This window comes from Anas platyrhynchos, chromosome 2 (assembly GCF_047663525.1).
Source record: "Anas platyrhynchos isolate ZD024472 breed Pekin duck chromosome 2, IASCAAS_PekinDuck_T2T, whole genome shotgun sequence".
Classification (NCBI taxonomy): domain Eukaryota; kingdom Metazoa; phylum Chordata; class Aves; order Anseriformes; family Anatidae; genus Anas; species Anas platyrhynchos.
In genome coordinates, this window is record NC_092588.1 from 144730251 (window position 1) to 144747507 (window position 17257).

Below are 17257 nucleotides of genomic sequence, written 5' to 3' on the forward strand. Positions count from 1 at the left end.
ATAACAGGGTAAACTGGTCAGCTTTATTTGGTACAGAAATTAAAATGCAAATTTGGAATAGCATCTATGCATTAACTTAGAAGTTAAAAAGGGATGTGTTCCCACGACAACTATAACTTGTACCCTTTGTGTACACACAGCTTTTTCTAATGCTGTACCCGGTGATAACTTTTCTGCCTTAATATACAGTTTATGTGGAATGAACTAGAGTTAAAGTTGTTCTGGGAGCCATAATTTTGAGTTTCCTGACTTCTGTGTGTGTAAAATCACATTCATAATGCCAACTTAACGTGCTTAATGTGTATCACTGAGAAATGTAAATGACCACACAAGGAAATAAGCCCAACATTCCTGTCAGAGTTCTGACTTGCCACTACACTATTAGAAAATAAATAAAAGCTTTTCTTCTTGAAAACACTCAGTTACTAAAATAGATTGTTTCACGGGCCATTCTTTCACTTGTTCTCATGTTTCAGCCTTGGTCTTTATGAAAGATGGTACTATATATATATAAGCACTGAGAAACTTCAGGACACAGTTTCAAGAGTTTAGCCTCCTAAAGACACCAAAATAAATAGAGATATTTTTCAGGAAAGCTTGGTGTCATTTGGATGCTGAGTTCTTTCAAAAAATTTGACCCTGAAGGTCACCAAAAGAATTTCTGGGAGCCAAGAGTGGATTTACAGACAAGGAAGATAGTGAACAAGAGGTCTGTGGCCCCAATTAGCACTGTGCAGAGCAGCACTAGTGTGCAACTGAAGAGAGCCCTCACTACTGAGATTCTCCTCACTAACAGTATGGCTACCGCCAAGTGCATGTGCTCAACACAACTGAAAATCCAGCTCTGATTTAGGTACATAAAAAGGACTTGAACTCATTCTGAAAACGTAACACTGTCTGGGAGTGGTTTGCATTGGAAATTTGGAGTTTTTATCTGCTTTTGTAAATATGACTTGTATCATTGATGTTGAAGTCAATATTTTTGGTTGCTTGGTTGGTTTTGCCTTGTCTTAAGCTTCTTGTCTTTCTGTATGCTATCTGGTTGTGGTCCTGTATTCTTCAGGAATGGGATATATGAATTATTTATCTCCATCCAACTGTAGGGAAAGCATATGCCAAAAAAATTATCTCAAGGTCCTTTTAGTATCGATTCAGAGAATTATTAAAGAAAGACTGTCTATTGGTCTGGTTAACCCTGGACTGTTTCTCTGGGCTTTTTTTGCAGCCTATACCACTATTTGTGCTCCCTGCACAAGCATCCAGTAGGACTAATTTCTGAACTGTGTGACCTTCCCCACTCCTTTAACTCCCAAACATGATTTGTGAAAGTAACAGTAACATCATCTGCTGCCCATGTGTACACTGGTCCTTTCTGAGCTCACAGCTGCCTATTGGGAATGCAGAGCAAAGCACTAATCAGAATAAGACAGGGACTCAGAAGGCTACAGTGCTGTTAAGGCAGTAACATTGTAAATCATACAGCAATTATTATCACAATAAAATAAAAATTAAAAAAAAATTAAAAAAAGCTAATGGTTTGAAGAAGATCTGAAGATCCAAACAAACAGCTGATGAAGACTATCAGATTACACCCAAAGGAGTCAATCCTCAAATGCAGCTGACCCATTGGATTCATAACAATTTACACCCATTAAATACATGCCCCACATTGCAATGACAAAGGTAGTATAATTCTCTCTTTCAAGCATTTTACCATATTCCCGCCATTCCTAAAAATTATGGTGAACTTTTTGATGAAAGCAAAAATCACAAAGTGATCAGCAATATAACAATAAATTTTTTCTCACCTCTTTTGAAAACTTCGTAACGGATTGAAAATCCTGCTCCATGTGTTTCATAGTCGGAAACAAATTTAATGAAAAGATATGGTCCTGAAGACACTAAAGGAGGGGGAGCAATTTTTCCACAGTACTTTCCCCATAAGCGTCCTTCAGCATTATCTCCATCAATCACTTCAACATAATCATACCTGGTAGATAAATGGAAGGAAGAAACTTTTAACTTCCAGGAAAGAAGGAGACCTAATTAATTTAGAAACCATAACACAACATAGATAATCAAGAAAAATGCTAGCTTGCTTGGAAAATGCATTATGCTGAAAGATGTAAGCAAAATGAAATAATTAAAATGGACTACATTATGTCTGTAGACATCATCTGGCAACATGGAACTATTAGGAAGAATGGTGTCCATTATGCTTGCAGACAATGTCAGCTAAAGTAACCAATTAACAAGAAAAAAAAAAGGAAATCTCATGAGCACAATTCTGTATTATTAAATTGTGTTTCTTTGTCTGTGTAGTGTTGTTATCAATACATAATGCATAGCATTCTTTTCAAACTGTGAAGTTCTGTTATGAATTCAAAAATGTCTTTTTGGCTGGAGCTCTTTATGAACAATACTTTGATTTCCATATGCTGTCCTCCAAACATATGTCCACAGAATAATAAATAAATCCCTAAACATTAGTTTTTCTTCAAAACTCCTCCATGTTGCAGATCAGTGATAGAAAAATCTGTTATTTTCCCCATTATTTGGACAAATAATTTTGAATCTCAAAATCCACACACCAATCACAACACTTCAGTTTTCTCAGACAAAATTTGTCTCATTACAGATCACCTTTTCTTAGGTATTTGAATCAAGCACACTACACTGTTCATGCTTGTTCAGCATATGAATACTGAACAGGCTGGGCTAAATCCTCCTCGGTTACTTGCTAGATTCTCAAGGACTTCATAAGAAAAAGCAATAATATGCAATAATGATAGGCCTGGGAGCACCAGTCATGTTAGGGTTCCTCAGCTGAGTGACCAGAAATGCCAATACGTGAGGCTGGGTCTCACAAATTGGATTTCAGTGGGCTGGGGAGAGCTCGGCAGCTTGGTGCACTGAGCCAACCCGGAGAATACAAATGAGCATCATGGTCACAGAGAGGCATGAGCTGCATGTGTGGAGACAGGTCAGGTTTTAAGTTTTATTAGCAGATGATTTCACTCAACCCTAGGTGGGAAGGAAGGGCAGACACAGTCTGAAGAATTGGTTTAATCTTTTCCTAAAATGCGGTGGCATTTGGAGCCTAGGTTCTGCTCTGGTCTCTGTTGGATTGTATCTCTGCCTGTAATTCTTTGCATCTCAGGCATGCTGCCGTTTTACTTAACAGGTTGCTGTTAGCCAGACAATCTCATTTACTTTTCATTAGCCGACTACAACTGACACTAAAATGTAGCCATTAATTTGTTTAGACCTTTATTCTACTATTAGGTTCACCAAAATGTTCTGAACATATTAATATACAAGGAAGAGCTAAAAATGACAGTAAAATAAAGCGTCTGACATTTTTAAAGAGATCAAAGGAAAAAGAATGTCTTTGTGATGACCAATGTCATTTCTAACAACCCTGTTCCAAACCATCCAGGGCACATTACTTATGTTTACATAAAGTCCCGTGAGACAACTGCAAAGATGATATCACTAGTTAAAGTGGCCGGCTTAAGGCTCCTTAAATTAAAAATGACATTACCTCATCAGTTAAAACTGTGTGCCAGCTTTGGTGTATATCAAGTAGAAAATAAAGATGACACTGATGGAACTGTAAGCATTAACATATGTGAAATATTGTGTTAACTGCATTTCCCCCTATGTATTTGATTTTTCAAGTAACAATTGCTCAGCTAGTTAGCTTCACTGTCCCATTTCAAATTGGTGGAAATACAAAGAGGAAATGTTCATTTATGAGAGAATTTTACAAACTCTTCAAGTAACTTGCATTTTTTAAATTAAACCTCTGCTCTTGCTACAAATTCATTATGATGGATAGGAGCATCTGAAAGTTGTGAAAGGAATTATTAAAAGACCTCAGAAAGAGTTCCTTTTAAAAATTATTTTATTTATTTTATTTTATTTTATTTTATTTTATTTTATTTTATTTTATTTTATTTTATTTTATTTTATTTTATTTTATTTTATATTTTATTTTATTTTATTTTATTTTATTTTATTTTATTTTATTTTATTTTATTTTATTTTATTTTATTTTATTTATTTTTTTTTCCCAATAGAAATATACTTAAAAATACCAGCTCTAAGTTCCCTGGAGTACCTATTGGATGCACTCAGGGTTGCAGGCTGCGGGTTTTCAGACCTTATGGAATAATAAGTGTTAAGACTTTTTAACTAGACAACCTTTCTCCATATCCTTAACTGCTTATTAAAGAGTAAACACTCAAAACCACAGCATTCCAAACACTGTGATGCAGAGAATTTTCTTCTAGCTCAAGAGCAGGTGCTTAACGTTATTTGTGAGCTTTGCATCATCTGACATTAATGGGGTTCAGATATCTCAGTCCCTTTCTGATTTTGAGTGACATTCTTTGCTCTTCTCTGACAGCATTACTTCATCAGTTACCCAGGTGCCATTCAGGGCTCAAGCCTCAAAAGTACTTGATTTTTCAAATTAATATTGATAACTCTACTGCTGAATTTTTACATATTAAGAACAATTTTATCTGTAAATGTTAATCCAATTTTACATGTTTTTACTATTTGTATAAAGAAAAAAAAAAGAAAGGTTTGAATTCAAAATCTTTCTTCTGCTACACCTTAAGAATAAAAAATCCTCTACAGTCTTACTAAAGCTTTCATATACCACTAAAAACAAGTCATCGATGAGTAAGTACCAGCTTTGCTATTATATGAAATAATATTAGGCAAAAAACATTCAAATTAAATTCTATTGCTCTCCAAGGTTTCCTCCTCTATAGCAATAACCTGCCCACACCTTTCCTTTGTCCCTTATAGTGACAGAACTGTAATTTACAGTGCTCTTTCTGGCTGCTGTGCAGTTGTAAATGAAACAATTTGGTTACAAAACACTGTCTTCTAATGGATTTTGCAAGTTATAGGTCATGCCGGCCTGCAGAGATTGAAGGATATTTTTGATTTTTTTTTCTATTGCTCTGAAAAATTACTGACAGATAGAAAAGGTTAGATGTGAGACAACAGGTATGAAGTAAGATTTGAAAAAGGGAAGCTATAGAGATCGGCCCTACAACCTTCATGTTTAAGGGATCATGGATTTCACCTGGCAACCAACAAATGGGTTTGGATTCTCCCACACTGGCAGCAACATCTGAAATCTGGGCTGCAATAACTGAGTAATTTTGTTATTTTTTTTTACTAGGGAAATTAACTTTGGATTTTACTAGTTTATCCTTGGAAACCAAAGTCCTACTGTCATTTCTGCACTTTTCAAAATCCTACCAGAGATCGTAGTGTATCACAAACAACTGTTCTTGTAAATAGGGGAAAGTACAGTCACAACTCAAAAGTGGAGTTGCTGCCAAGGAAGCTCAGAAAGCAGCTTGCATCTCCCTCTGGACTTGGTTGCAGTTCTTCTCCATAAGTATGTCAGAAGAAGATGCTGTGCCAGGGATGCAGTTGGCACATTGGTTTCCCTGTGAGGAGCCTGAACATGTCACCTCCACAGCGCCCAGACAGCCTTGGCGTGCAGCCCAGAGTACTGAGTTTGCAAATTCGGATTTCCCACTTGGCAATTCTTCGCTCAGTTACTGCTGCCAATGGTGTGGCAAATATTTCTTGTAATGTTATAGTCCTTTAGGGTTTATGGCATGGAGATGTAAATATAAACACGGTGCTAACCATTGCTCTGAGTTTCAGGTGAAAGACTAGCACGTGAGTTCATGTGTGAAAATAGGAAAGGCGTGCCCATGCCAGTGGTTTGTCAGTGGGTTTGCTCCTGGAGCCGCTATGCCAGCACACAAAAAGCTTTCCCTTTTGCTTGCCTGGGTCTCTCCGGATATCCCATTTGTGTTCACTTTCAGTTAGCACTGTAATAAAACTCTCAGTTTTGTATGGGGTGGTCTCTCGAGGGAAGCCTGCTGAAGCTCAGGGTAGGGATCTTGTGCAGCACCACTCCTCCCAGCCAGTGCCTGGGCATGCTCTCACTAGGCGGTCCTAATTTTATGGTTCAGCAACACAATGGCTGGAAAATATTCCCATTGGAGTGATGAGGGAATCCAGAATTCCTCTGCAAATTCTTGAAGGAATTGCAAAAAGCATGCTCTTTTTTTTTTTCTTTTTTTCTTTTGAAAGTGTAAGTTATAGGTTCAAGGAAAAGGCCAACCCATACCTATAAAAATGAGCAATGGGCAATGAAAAAAACATAAACAGCTGCAGAATACAGATTTTGGTGGATTTTTCATTTCCAGTTTCTAGTAGGTGATAACAGTGCTCATGTCTGTTTTCAGTTGTGAACGTGCTGGCGACCACTGAAATGCACCACAGCACAACGTGAAGGGAAGTGAGAGCATGGGAAAGCCCTGCCAGTGCTGCAGCCAGCCGCTCTGCTGAGCTACATGCTTCTTCACATTTACTAATATTAGGGCAGAAAGAGTTTCTGCCTTCTGCCTAAAAAAAATATTCCTTCCTAAGACCTATGTGGAAATCAGCTGAAATCTAAACTTACGCTATGAAACAATCAGTGAAGTATATAGAGCTATAATTTACACCTCAATATGCCATATTTTTCTGCAGCCTACTATAATATTCACCTATAGGGCGGTTATGAATATTTTGGTTATTCACCTGTTAGAATGAAAAGATCTTCCACCTCTCTGTTTCTTTCTTTCTCTGTTTCCCCTTTCACCAAGCTGTTAAATCTCTTCCTGATTCAAATTATCCATGCTGGACAGACTATCCTTGGTTTCCTTGGTTGTGAGAATCTGTTTCCCAGAATATATATTTCTTTTGCCTTTATTCTATAATAAACTTTTTTTTTTTTTTTTTTTTTTTTCCTCACAATTCTCCATCGTAGCTGAACAGAAGGCACTGGAAGAAGAAAGTTAAATAACAAGTTTCGAGTGGTTCTGCTCTGTGGATTTGTGCCCCATTAGTGACTGAAGGTTAGCGGTGTGGGATTTACTGCAGTGCTTGTGGCACAAGGCAATCTGTATCCCAGAGCTAAGAGCTTAAGAACGGCAGGCACTCAAGGGATACCAACCTTAATCCCGGTTTATTAGCGACAAGAAAAAGAAGCACATGCTGTTAAAAATAAAATAAAATAAAAAAATAGGCACAGCCCCAAAGAGGCTGTTTTTCTGCCAGGAACCTCAACGTCTGTCAGGTTGCTCTACATCAGAGCTCTCGCACAGCCCGACTGCTTTCCAGGGCTCCTGTCCCCAACCCTGGTGAGGTGACCCGTCTGAGGGGGGGCTGAAAAGGCAGCCCCCTCCTGAGGAGACACATCAGCCTTTGCTGGTGGCTGGGACCCTCAATGGTGGTTTCTACCCAGAGGGGAGGTATCTCCCATTGCAAGAAGACTTCTCATCAGAAGTCTTCCTCCATCCTGCCAAGTCAGCTGTTGATGTGGACATATCTTTGGCAGAATGAGTGAAATGACCATTCTGTTTTTCTTGCTTTCTTTCTTAAACCTATTTGAAACCCCAGGAGATCATTTCTCTGAGTGGGAACACACACACAGTTGAATTAGCACCAGCCAGGTCATGTACACTCTGTGCAAACAAGGGAGGTGGGAGTGAGTGCCCATGGCAGGAATCTTTTAAGCTGGTTTTGGCTTTGCAGGATTCGCAGCATGGATAGAGCACCCTGAGGGAAACAGTATATCATCTGAATCACACAGTTCTCTGAAGTGCTGGATATTTAAATTAGCAATTTGTAATCAGTAAATGATTTGTAATTTACTGAAATCCTTGTCAGTCTGGGAGGCTTTTGTTTCAGTTGGTCTTCTCTAAGCTGCTGCTTTCATGGTCTTCATCCAGGGCCAAAACTCACTGAAGTTACTCATGCTGAGCTCCTGTCAACCTAAGAGATTTCTGGGAATAAGGCCATTGGGATTTGGCCACTGTTCAGTAATTTACTAATGCCATTAACTGACAGTGGGTCCCCATTAAGAATGAACTAGTGAGGTTCTATTTTAGTGCAAGACAATGCTGTAGAGAAAAAGAGAAAAGATGTAACAAAGACATCAATGAAGATCTACAGTTACCCACTGTAACAGTTTGATTACAACTAATGCTAGCAATGGTTTTGTTATTACATTGGTTTCTGGAATCATCTAATGCTTTGAGATTTGACCTTTTATGTTAAAATCAAGCTTTTAATTCTCTGCAGAGCAGGGGAATCTGATATACAACATACCTTAACCAATAAAAGTTGAAAACCCAGAAGTAATAAAAATAATCACTACTATTTTAGAATCTGATTATCCTTCATCTTATCACATGCTTCTGGTTGTTTGGCTCATGTGTTTTGAATACCTGGGACTGGCAGAACTGAAGATCTGAACTAAATAAGCAAGATTATATCTGTACTTTTATCTATACTGCTCCACTGAGAACAGCAGAGAGATCTTTGGCTGCTGCAAATGAGATTAGCCCCTTTATGTCCATGGATCTAAGCCAGTTTACACTGATATATGGCTAAAGAGGGTGGAAGTGGTGACAGAATATTTTTCCTTATATTTATTTAGTTCTATTCTATTTACACCAAATAAAACCTGGAAAATTCTTCAACAGAAATATGAACACCAGGATTCAGTCCAGGAATGAATGTAACAATGTCACGCAGAATTGGAGGCTGCAGTCCAGGTTTTACCATTTCAGTTTTGTAGAGTCCTAGGGGAAGTAAGAGCAAAATTCATCTGCTAAGGTCTTCAGCATATCTATCTGCAAAAATCATTTTACCAATGAAAAGATCTGATCTTGAAGTTAGGGCAAACTCCACTGATTTCATTGCTTGTCACACACTGTAATAAATTATAATATAATGATCCTAGTATATAAAAATGAAAACCTCTTCTGGGAAGAAACATTCAATTTTAAACCTCTTCAGTGAGGAACTTGAGTTCATAACTTTCTGGCATAGAAAAATGTTGTATTTTCACAGAAAAAGGTTTCTGTCTGTCAAATAAGACAAATTTACAAATCCATGACTTCCACTTTAAGTGGGGAAAAAGAAACACTTAGGAGTTGAAAGACTTCAGAGACGATGGAGCTTTCTACTGTCAAACTGGTGAAGTTTAGTATTTATAGGAAATTCACATGCCTCTAATTACTCTAAACTCAGTTCCCAAGTAAAATATGCCATCTGGAATATATTAGAGTCATTTACAACTTGTTCACCTCCCTGTTTCACTGCAAAATTTTACCTCTTGCCAACTTCCCAGTGTTCACAAAATAAAATGCAGGCTAATTTTTACTGGTTCTTTCATAGCTACTTTATCTATGTTGAGCCAGCTAAGGGCTTAAGAAACTGGAACAAAGTCCATTTCTTTTTTTAAGTAATTGTTTTTATATATTTTAGTTTTTGTGCTCCTTCATATGTTTCAGGTATGAGGGTTATGCCGTGGTTTAGTTTTGTATAAAGCCACTAAGTCAACATGGTTAGATTTGGAAAGATATAGGTGATAAGAGAGAGAAAAAAGGAGGCACAATCAATCATCTTGCATAAGACTTGGCTTATGAAAGCCCCAAAAATAATTTCCCCAAACTCAATTACACAGCTTTGTTTTTGTTTTTATGACCTCCCAAGAGACGCCCATCCATCAGAACACTTCTTGTTAGTTGAGCAACTTCACCCAAGTATGCCAATCTGTTTATACGTGAAGCTTTGCAACATTCCTCTGAGGTAAAGTTGTCATTCTCATTTTACATATGTGGAGACAGAAGAGAGAGATGGAGTGCCATTCTAGAAATTTTGCAAACAGCAAGGAACAAAGCCTAGATAGCTAGATACCGTGTTTTAAATAACGTCAATCTAGCTCCTTCTGAAATAATGGAAAGATTCCTAGTGGCTTCTGTGGGTGTCAAGTAAAGCTTCTTAACAGAGGCTCAAAACTTGGAAGTTTTCTTAAACCGTACAACTGGAAGAAAGGGCTGCAAAGTCTCACACAATTAAAAATCAAATACATTTGTGTGATTTCTGTAGGAGAGCTAGACTAAATTACTTACAGAGACTTGCGCTTATATACATACACACTGTTGCAGTGAGCCAAACTCTATCTGTATGCCTCTATGTCCATTAAATATTGTTTTCATGTGTCTAGCTAGTTTAATGGTTTGTGGTTGGATTAACGCTGTTAGCATGTACTGCTGAATTCACTAAAAAGCCTGGTTAATTGCTAAGTTATTGAAGCTTCAGGTTTGGTTCCTCAAATGCCTGAAGAACAGAGAAAGGGACTGAACTGAATCAAACCAAGATCAGACTCTTCTGTGATTATTTTTCTTTCTATGAAAGTAGAAAAGGAATGCTTTAAAGGGATGGCAACCTTATAGTACTCCATTTGGGAGTTTTGAACTGCTGATTAATTTGTAATTATCCTATTGGGATCTATGTGGTATATTAATCATAACCTAAGGAACTTGACTTTCAAAAGTATTAGGTAGATGTTAGCTTTACACAGAAACTGTGAAAGTTCAGAACATAAAATAAGTTTCACGCTTTTGAAACTCTCAAATATTTTTCCCTTGTGGGCTGTCTACAACCTCTCTGAGCAACACCCGTAATTAATGAAACTAAAAGAGGCTAAAGGAGAAAGGAAATTGCAGACATACATATCAGCATTAGGACACAAGTTATGGCAATTTTCTTCCATGGCAACCATGTCCTGAAGCTCTGTAAATGCAGTAAAATGATGGGTATTTATTCATTTATTTTCAGTTAGGAACTGTATTAAGAGAGCATTAAGGATGCAGTGTTAGGCACTCAGAACTCAATATTTCTTAATGTTTTTCTCTTTGTTCTGTTTTCTGCATCACTTTCCCTTTGGGCAGGCCATTGGCCAAAATGAAAAATCCACTGTTGGATTAGTGTCTTCGTGTACACAGTTGGTATTGATATAAATGATTTCTTTTGGTCCTGCTTGCCTGGAAGTGTGACACATGTAAATGAATGCATTGATTTTTGCTGAAACTGCATCTAAAACCTGTATATAGTCACACAACTAGAGTGTAAGGCATACTTACAAAGAACTAGAGTTATTGAAGAGCATACAGCTTCATTGCTGACTTTTTTGACCTGTCAGTGTTTAATTAGATCTCTTTTCTGTTTGTTTGTTTTTGGTGGGGAACATGGGCTCTTAAGTTATTGTCAAAGAAAAAAAATATATTTGAATTTAATAAAGAAGTTCAAAATTTTCAAAGCTTCTCTGGCTTGAAAATTAATTCCTAGGGTGTGTGAAATGTGGGGAATTACTAGCTAAATATTGTCATAATGCTGAGAAGACCTTTGGCACTTAGAGATGAAAACCCTCTCTCCTTACTTCTCTCATATAATACAAACATGGAAAGACAAAGTGTCTGACCATAGCATCTAGAAGCACTCTCTGGCACGGGAGGCACACAAAGCTGAATAAGAAGCATTTGTAGTTCAGAGATCAACCCACTTACAATGTCTGCATGCTTCCTGGAGGGCTGTTATCTCAGCACAAAATCATCTGGTTGTGTACATTGCCACTTTAACAAACAGCCCTTAAGCAGCATGAGTAATATGTGCAGCCGGCAACTTTAAAGAAGCCATGGCTTTGGGAAATCTAGATGATATTTCGCAAGAGCAGTGCAAAGAACATTTACTCATGGAGGCTGCTTTCAAATTTCAGCCTTCTGGTCTCAGTAACTGGTCTGAAGACCTGCCTGAAAAAGTCCCACGGTTCTTCTGTTTTGCAATGGGAACATGTGTATGCACGTATGCATGCTTCTCTCTGCATGAGTTTTTACATTATTCCTTGAACTAAAAAAGACCTGAATCATTTTAGCTCTCTCTTTCCAAAGTTCATTATCGTGCAGAGGAGCAGCCTGGGAAACTTTCAGCCTAGAAGACAGGCATTTCAAAACAAGTAAGCCAAATGACAACAGGGCAGCAGAATGGAAACTTCTGCAAATTAAACTATAGTAATGGCTAGCAGTTACTTTCTACTAATATGTTGTCTAGCTTCAGTACAGACATTATGAATAGAACTGGTATTGGTAACTGAATGTGCTTCCTTATAGGTGTAGTAGGTTTTTGCACACATGGGTTTGTCAATCCAGCATGTTAGTTCAAACCTCCCCATAAGGTCCTGGTCTTGAATTCTACATTAAGAAATTCAATAGCATCCTCAGCATCATTTTCTTATAAAGTACATGGATACTTAACATTCATTGCAAACAAAACAGTATTTCTCTTAAGCTCAGTTTAGTACAGTTCTAGTACCTAGTACTTTTGTTGTTGTTGTTGTTTGTTTTGTTTTGTTTTGTTTTGTTACAAGAGCTCAGTTGAACTGCACCAATTTGGAACATCAGTATATAAAAGTTGGTCCCACTGAGAAATTTTGTTACCATTTTAATGTGTGTATCATTTAACTAAAAAGTATATATATCTTCAAAGAATACATTTATATTATGATGAAATATATCATAGTTGTTTAAAGCTGCTAAGCCTGAAGTTAATTCATTTGTATCCTGTATCACAGAGAATGTCACAGTTTTTATGAGTTTTGTGACCTTATGATTTATATGGATCTTGAGAAATAACTATGTGTTTAGAATGGAGGAAAACAGTGGCCTATAAACATTCCCAGTAGCCTACAAACAGGAACAGCTTGTTAGCTGAGGTCAGCCGTATGACCCAGCGCCTAGTGAAACCGCATTGTTACGGCTGAAGCATGGGGCAAATCAGCCATGCAAAAGAAACCCACCCCAGTGATCCACCTCTCATAAAAATGTCTTCCTTAGAAAGAGAGGCATGTGATAATGATTTTCAGGAAGGAAAATGTGCACAGCAGATCAGCGTCATCCCTGGTGCAAATTTACAGGGTTTAGTTGAGTTGCATCAGAGGTGCATTGACCTACACTGTTTTAAAACTGAGTTGAAAAACTGCCAGAATTCACAAGTGTCTGCTAAGGATTTTTGCATAGTTTTCTGCTAGTACTAAATGCTTACTTGAGAAAGCAAGCAGGGTAATGAATGTACACGCAACCCAAACACATACAGAGCTCGTGGGCTTCAATAATTGGGACCATACTGCATAAATGCGCCAGCTCAAATCCCCAGCGGGAGCTGCACATATGTCAAGGAAGTATTCATTAGATGGGATGGAGTTTGTCTTTCCAGTTCCTTTTCCTCCCTCATCAGTGCAACTTTGTGAGATACAGTCTTTTAAATCTTCTGAGCATTTGGACCTATACTCAGTCATTTTATGTAATATGTATATTATAATATTTATTATCTCTATGATATATAGATATATAGACACTATGCACAAAACCTAAGTCAGAACTAATGCACTCACATAGGAATTGCTCTTTTTCAGGTCTACAGTAATGTTTTCCTGGAATCATTCTCTCTCATCCTTGTCCTGGCTGTTTCTACAGCTGTGATCCAGACAACAGCATAGTCTTTTGGAAATGGTTGTTACCGGGCCCAAGCAAGCATGGGATAATGGTGTAGATTTGCTTTCTGCATTTCATGGGACAGGCATCTGTCCTTGCTTTGTGCTCCGGGAGATGGACAGTGTGACATGGAGCTATAATAACGCATTATCTCAAATATCAAGGGAGCCTGCAGTAACACAGTGAATTACAAACATAGATGGTATTACAACTTCATTCCCCTTCTAACCCATAAGAGAGTGGTGCTCTAAGTCTTCATTAATCAATTACAATAAACAAGCTTTGAAAGGCAATAAACCATTACAAGGCTGATGAAAACACCTATTCTGCAATTAAATGGATAAAATCCTGATTCGATAGCTTTTGTTTCATTTACACTTCCAGTCAGGTATCTATTAATGCATTTATTTTTGTTTGTCTATTTGGTAGTGATAAGCATACAAGAGCAATCTCTGTAAGGCTCTGTGGTATTAAGCATTGATTCTTTCCTCTCCTTCACTCATGGCAAGCAGCACGCTAACCCAGACAGACAAGCCGTGAAATACGTTTGGGCCAGATCCTCTCGTACGTGCAGAGAATATGAGCAAGATAAGCCATGCCTTCCTTTGCAGCTTAATAATGCAAAAGACAGGTTTTCACACACTGGGGAGAACAAGGTTTGTTTGCCTTATGCATTCTTAAAGGTTTAAATTGTCCAAAACAGTAGTAGGAAGTCTGGGAAGGAAATGAGATAATGCCCCATCCCTTTCCTTGCATCGAGTCCCCTGAGCTGGCTCATGGAGATGTCTGGCTTGCACAGGAGGAACTCAGGACTCCTTTTGGCAGCAAAGTCCCTGCCCACCCCTTGAGCCTAGGTGTCAGTGCACAGCCCCCTTTAAAATTTTACAGCGTAACATAACCTCATTTTGTTATGTTGTAAACATTTCCAAGATACAGGATCCTGTTTTTTATTAGGGGGTGAAATGGTAATAATCTCCCCCTCTTTCCTGAAACAGGCAGAAAACCCCTTTAACAAATTAAATGTATGCGTTCTTCATTAGCTTTAACCTGAGCTGGGTCTCACGGGCACTGTAAACCAGTCCTCCTTTCTCTCTCTGAACAAAGGGATGTTAAAAGACTAGCAGAATATTACTGAGGCAAAACTCTGCCCGACTCACAGTAACAACACATGTTGAGGCAAACAGATTCCTGAACCAGCTCCAAAGAATTGGATTTTCACGTCCTTGGCATATAATATCACATATTTCATCTTTTTCTCTTTTACGACACATTTCTCCTAAAACAGATACCACGAAGTGTCCTCCCCCCCTTGCATGATTGCCACATGTCTGGTTTAGGAATCACACAAGGCAGATGACTTTGAGAAATATTTCAAACCTTTGGTCCTTCCCCTGTGAAAATTCCACATGGGAATTCACCAAAATCAGAGCTAGCAGTGGGATAAGAGAGGAATTCATGAAGGATTGTCTCTTTTTCCCATAAGAATAAGGATCATGGAAGAGCCTCGTGTGCCAGCAACAAAACGATACATGAGCTGGAAAGAATCTGAGTAAGGTTTCTGTGCAGAATTATGCTCTGGGAAAATCACAGTATTTCTCATTAATGCTGCTGCTCAGAGCAGTGATAACTTCTACCAGAATTTGCTATTCTTGCATTTGGAGATGTGATTACAGCATAGGGACACATGTCTGAGCTATTTTTATTTAACTGGTTGAGGTACTAATAATGTCATAGGCTCTGTTCAGTGCTGGATGTTCCCACTGGGGACAATAAAACCTATGCCACTACAGCTTTGCCACTAACTGGATAAAGTTTTTGCACCATTACAGATACTGTAGTCATGTCTTCAAATGCAGTGTGGACACGGACATCCAACATGTGGCAGGCTGGAAGCTGGGAGTCAACCAGCTACCAGACTCTGGCCCCCAATGTGATGGAGCTTGGGTCATTCAGGGAGATGGGAGATGACTGCAGAAAGTGTACAGAGAAATGGGCTGGAAGGCTGAAAGTACAGCCTCTGTTCCCATGGCATTGCTATTCAGTGAAACCAGGTGTCAGCTAACTTCCCTGTGCCTCAGTTTTCTAGTCTGGAAAATCAGTGATATTTCCCTGAAAGCATTTGAAGGCATCAGATGAAATGAAATGGCTATGACAGTGACACTGTCATTAACTCAGTGATTTAATAGGTCTTTTGTAGATAGTTAAATGTAGTTGAAAGAGCTACATTCTTGCTGTTCAGCCTTTCTAGCTTTGATTTACATTTTTATTTTTGCAAATGGACACTGAGCAAGAAGGACAAAGGGACTTGTAATGCTATGTATTTTTGTGAGTCTCCACTTCAAAATGTGCATAATGAAATACGGCGCTGTGCAACTCCTGCCACTACATCGTACCCTATTCTCATAAGCACATTATAACAAGTAATAACATTTCTTTATAACCCAGAAATACTTGTGGATATAGTCTTGTATAGGTGTGCAGACATTTACACAATTAAAACCCCAAAGCATTAATAAATGTTCTGCATAAATCTCTAGGTTCGGGAGGAGGCTACTGTGATCCCTAAGCTCCTTAGAAGAGGTACTTACAACAAACCTGAAGAACAAAGGATCTGGGGGAGAGTTTGTTTTTAAGCAGAAAATGATTGTCTGACATCTGAGGGATCCAGGATTGCCCTGAATTACCTTGTGCTGCTCTGGAGACCTGGTGAGCTGAGGGACAAGCACTGGTGTGCCATGGTAAGGGGACCCAGCAGGTTTTAGGTTTTCCACATGTTTCACTCTTGACTAAAATTGGTGAATGAATTCAAAGGATTTCTTCTGTGAGAAGGGCTATGTCCCATGCCTGAGCCCAGGTGTGAGAGGTTGGACACCCTTCCCCAGAATTTCTAAGGAAGTGATGAGGGTGGCTATGCATCAGGCAGACAAAGAAAAAAAAAAAAAAAACCACAAATAGGAAACAAGGAGATGCAGTACCTCCTTCAAATTCCTGGCAGTATTTTATTATCAAAGCTCAGCTGATTAAGCTTTTTCACCCTTTGATAATCAGCATACAACCCAGTAATTGTACTGTGGGATGGAGCTTTACCACATAAAGTTATAGCAAAAACCATCTTGTTTCATGAAAGCCTTAGCCAAATTGTATATAAGATAGATTGCATACACACCATGAAGTTGTCAAAACATTGTGATTTGATTAATGAGGCTGTTAATTTTGAGACTTGTCTCCCATACAGATCCCGAGGCTCTTCAGTCACATCAGGGCTTGTGAGGTTAACAGTATTCCCTGCCAGCCTTGCCGTGAGCCTGTCACGTTGTAAGGACTCTCTCTGTTTGCCATGCAGGAGCTGTCTTAGCTACCTGGGGCATCAGGAGAGGAAGCAGGCACCATTAGCGAAACACTTCCCTACAGCAAGTCATGCTGTCTGTGAAGTGCCTGTCACCCAGTATGACTCGTGCCCTTTACTCCCACAGTTTAAGCTTGCTCTTCTCCAACACAGATTTTAATGCTTTTAATCCCCCAGGATGCAAGTCCCACTCACTTCAGCTTTGCAGTCCCCTGCCCATGCCTTAAACCAATACCCCTTGCATGAAGAAAAACAGAGAGTTGCTATAAGGTAAGTGACAATGGTTTCTTATGAATCCTAAAAATAGCCCATCCTGTTTTTCTTATTCCATATTTGTGTTATTCTATGGAAGAATCCCTGGGGCATTAGCATAAGTAAGGAAGACAGAATGGTGCAGAGGTCTTTGCACTCATTTCAGCCTGCTCTTCATACACAGACATGTAGACATGCAAACCCCTAATTAGAAGGTATGGAGAAAACTGTT

At 38.6% G+C, this 17257-nt stretch overlaps 1 protein-coding gene across 4 annotated transcripts in view; it reads right to left on the reverse strand.

The window, feature by feature from the left end:
* NRP1 (neuropilin 1) overlaps positions 1–17257 on the reverse strand; it is a 115753-nt gene that overhangs the window by 68227 nt on the left and 30269 nt on the right. For all 4 annotated transcript variants that reach the window (XM_027450533.3, XM_027450532.3, XM_027450531.3 and 1 more), the window contains exon 3: positions 1809–1990. In XM_027450533.3, coding sequence (XP_027306334.1) covers positions 1809–1990 — 182 coding nt within the window. The remainder of the gene's footprint in view (positions 1–1808; positions 1991–17257) is intronic.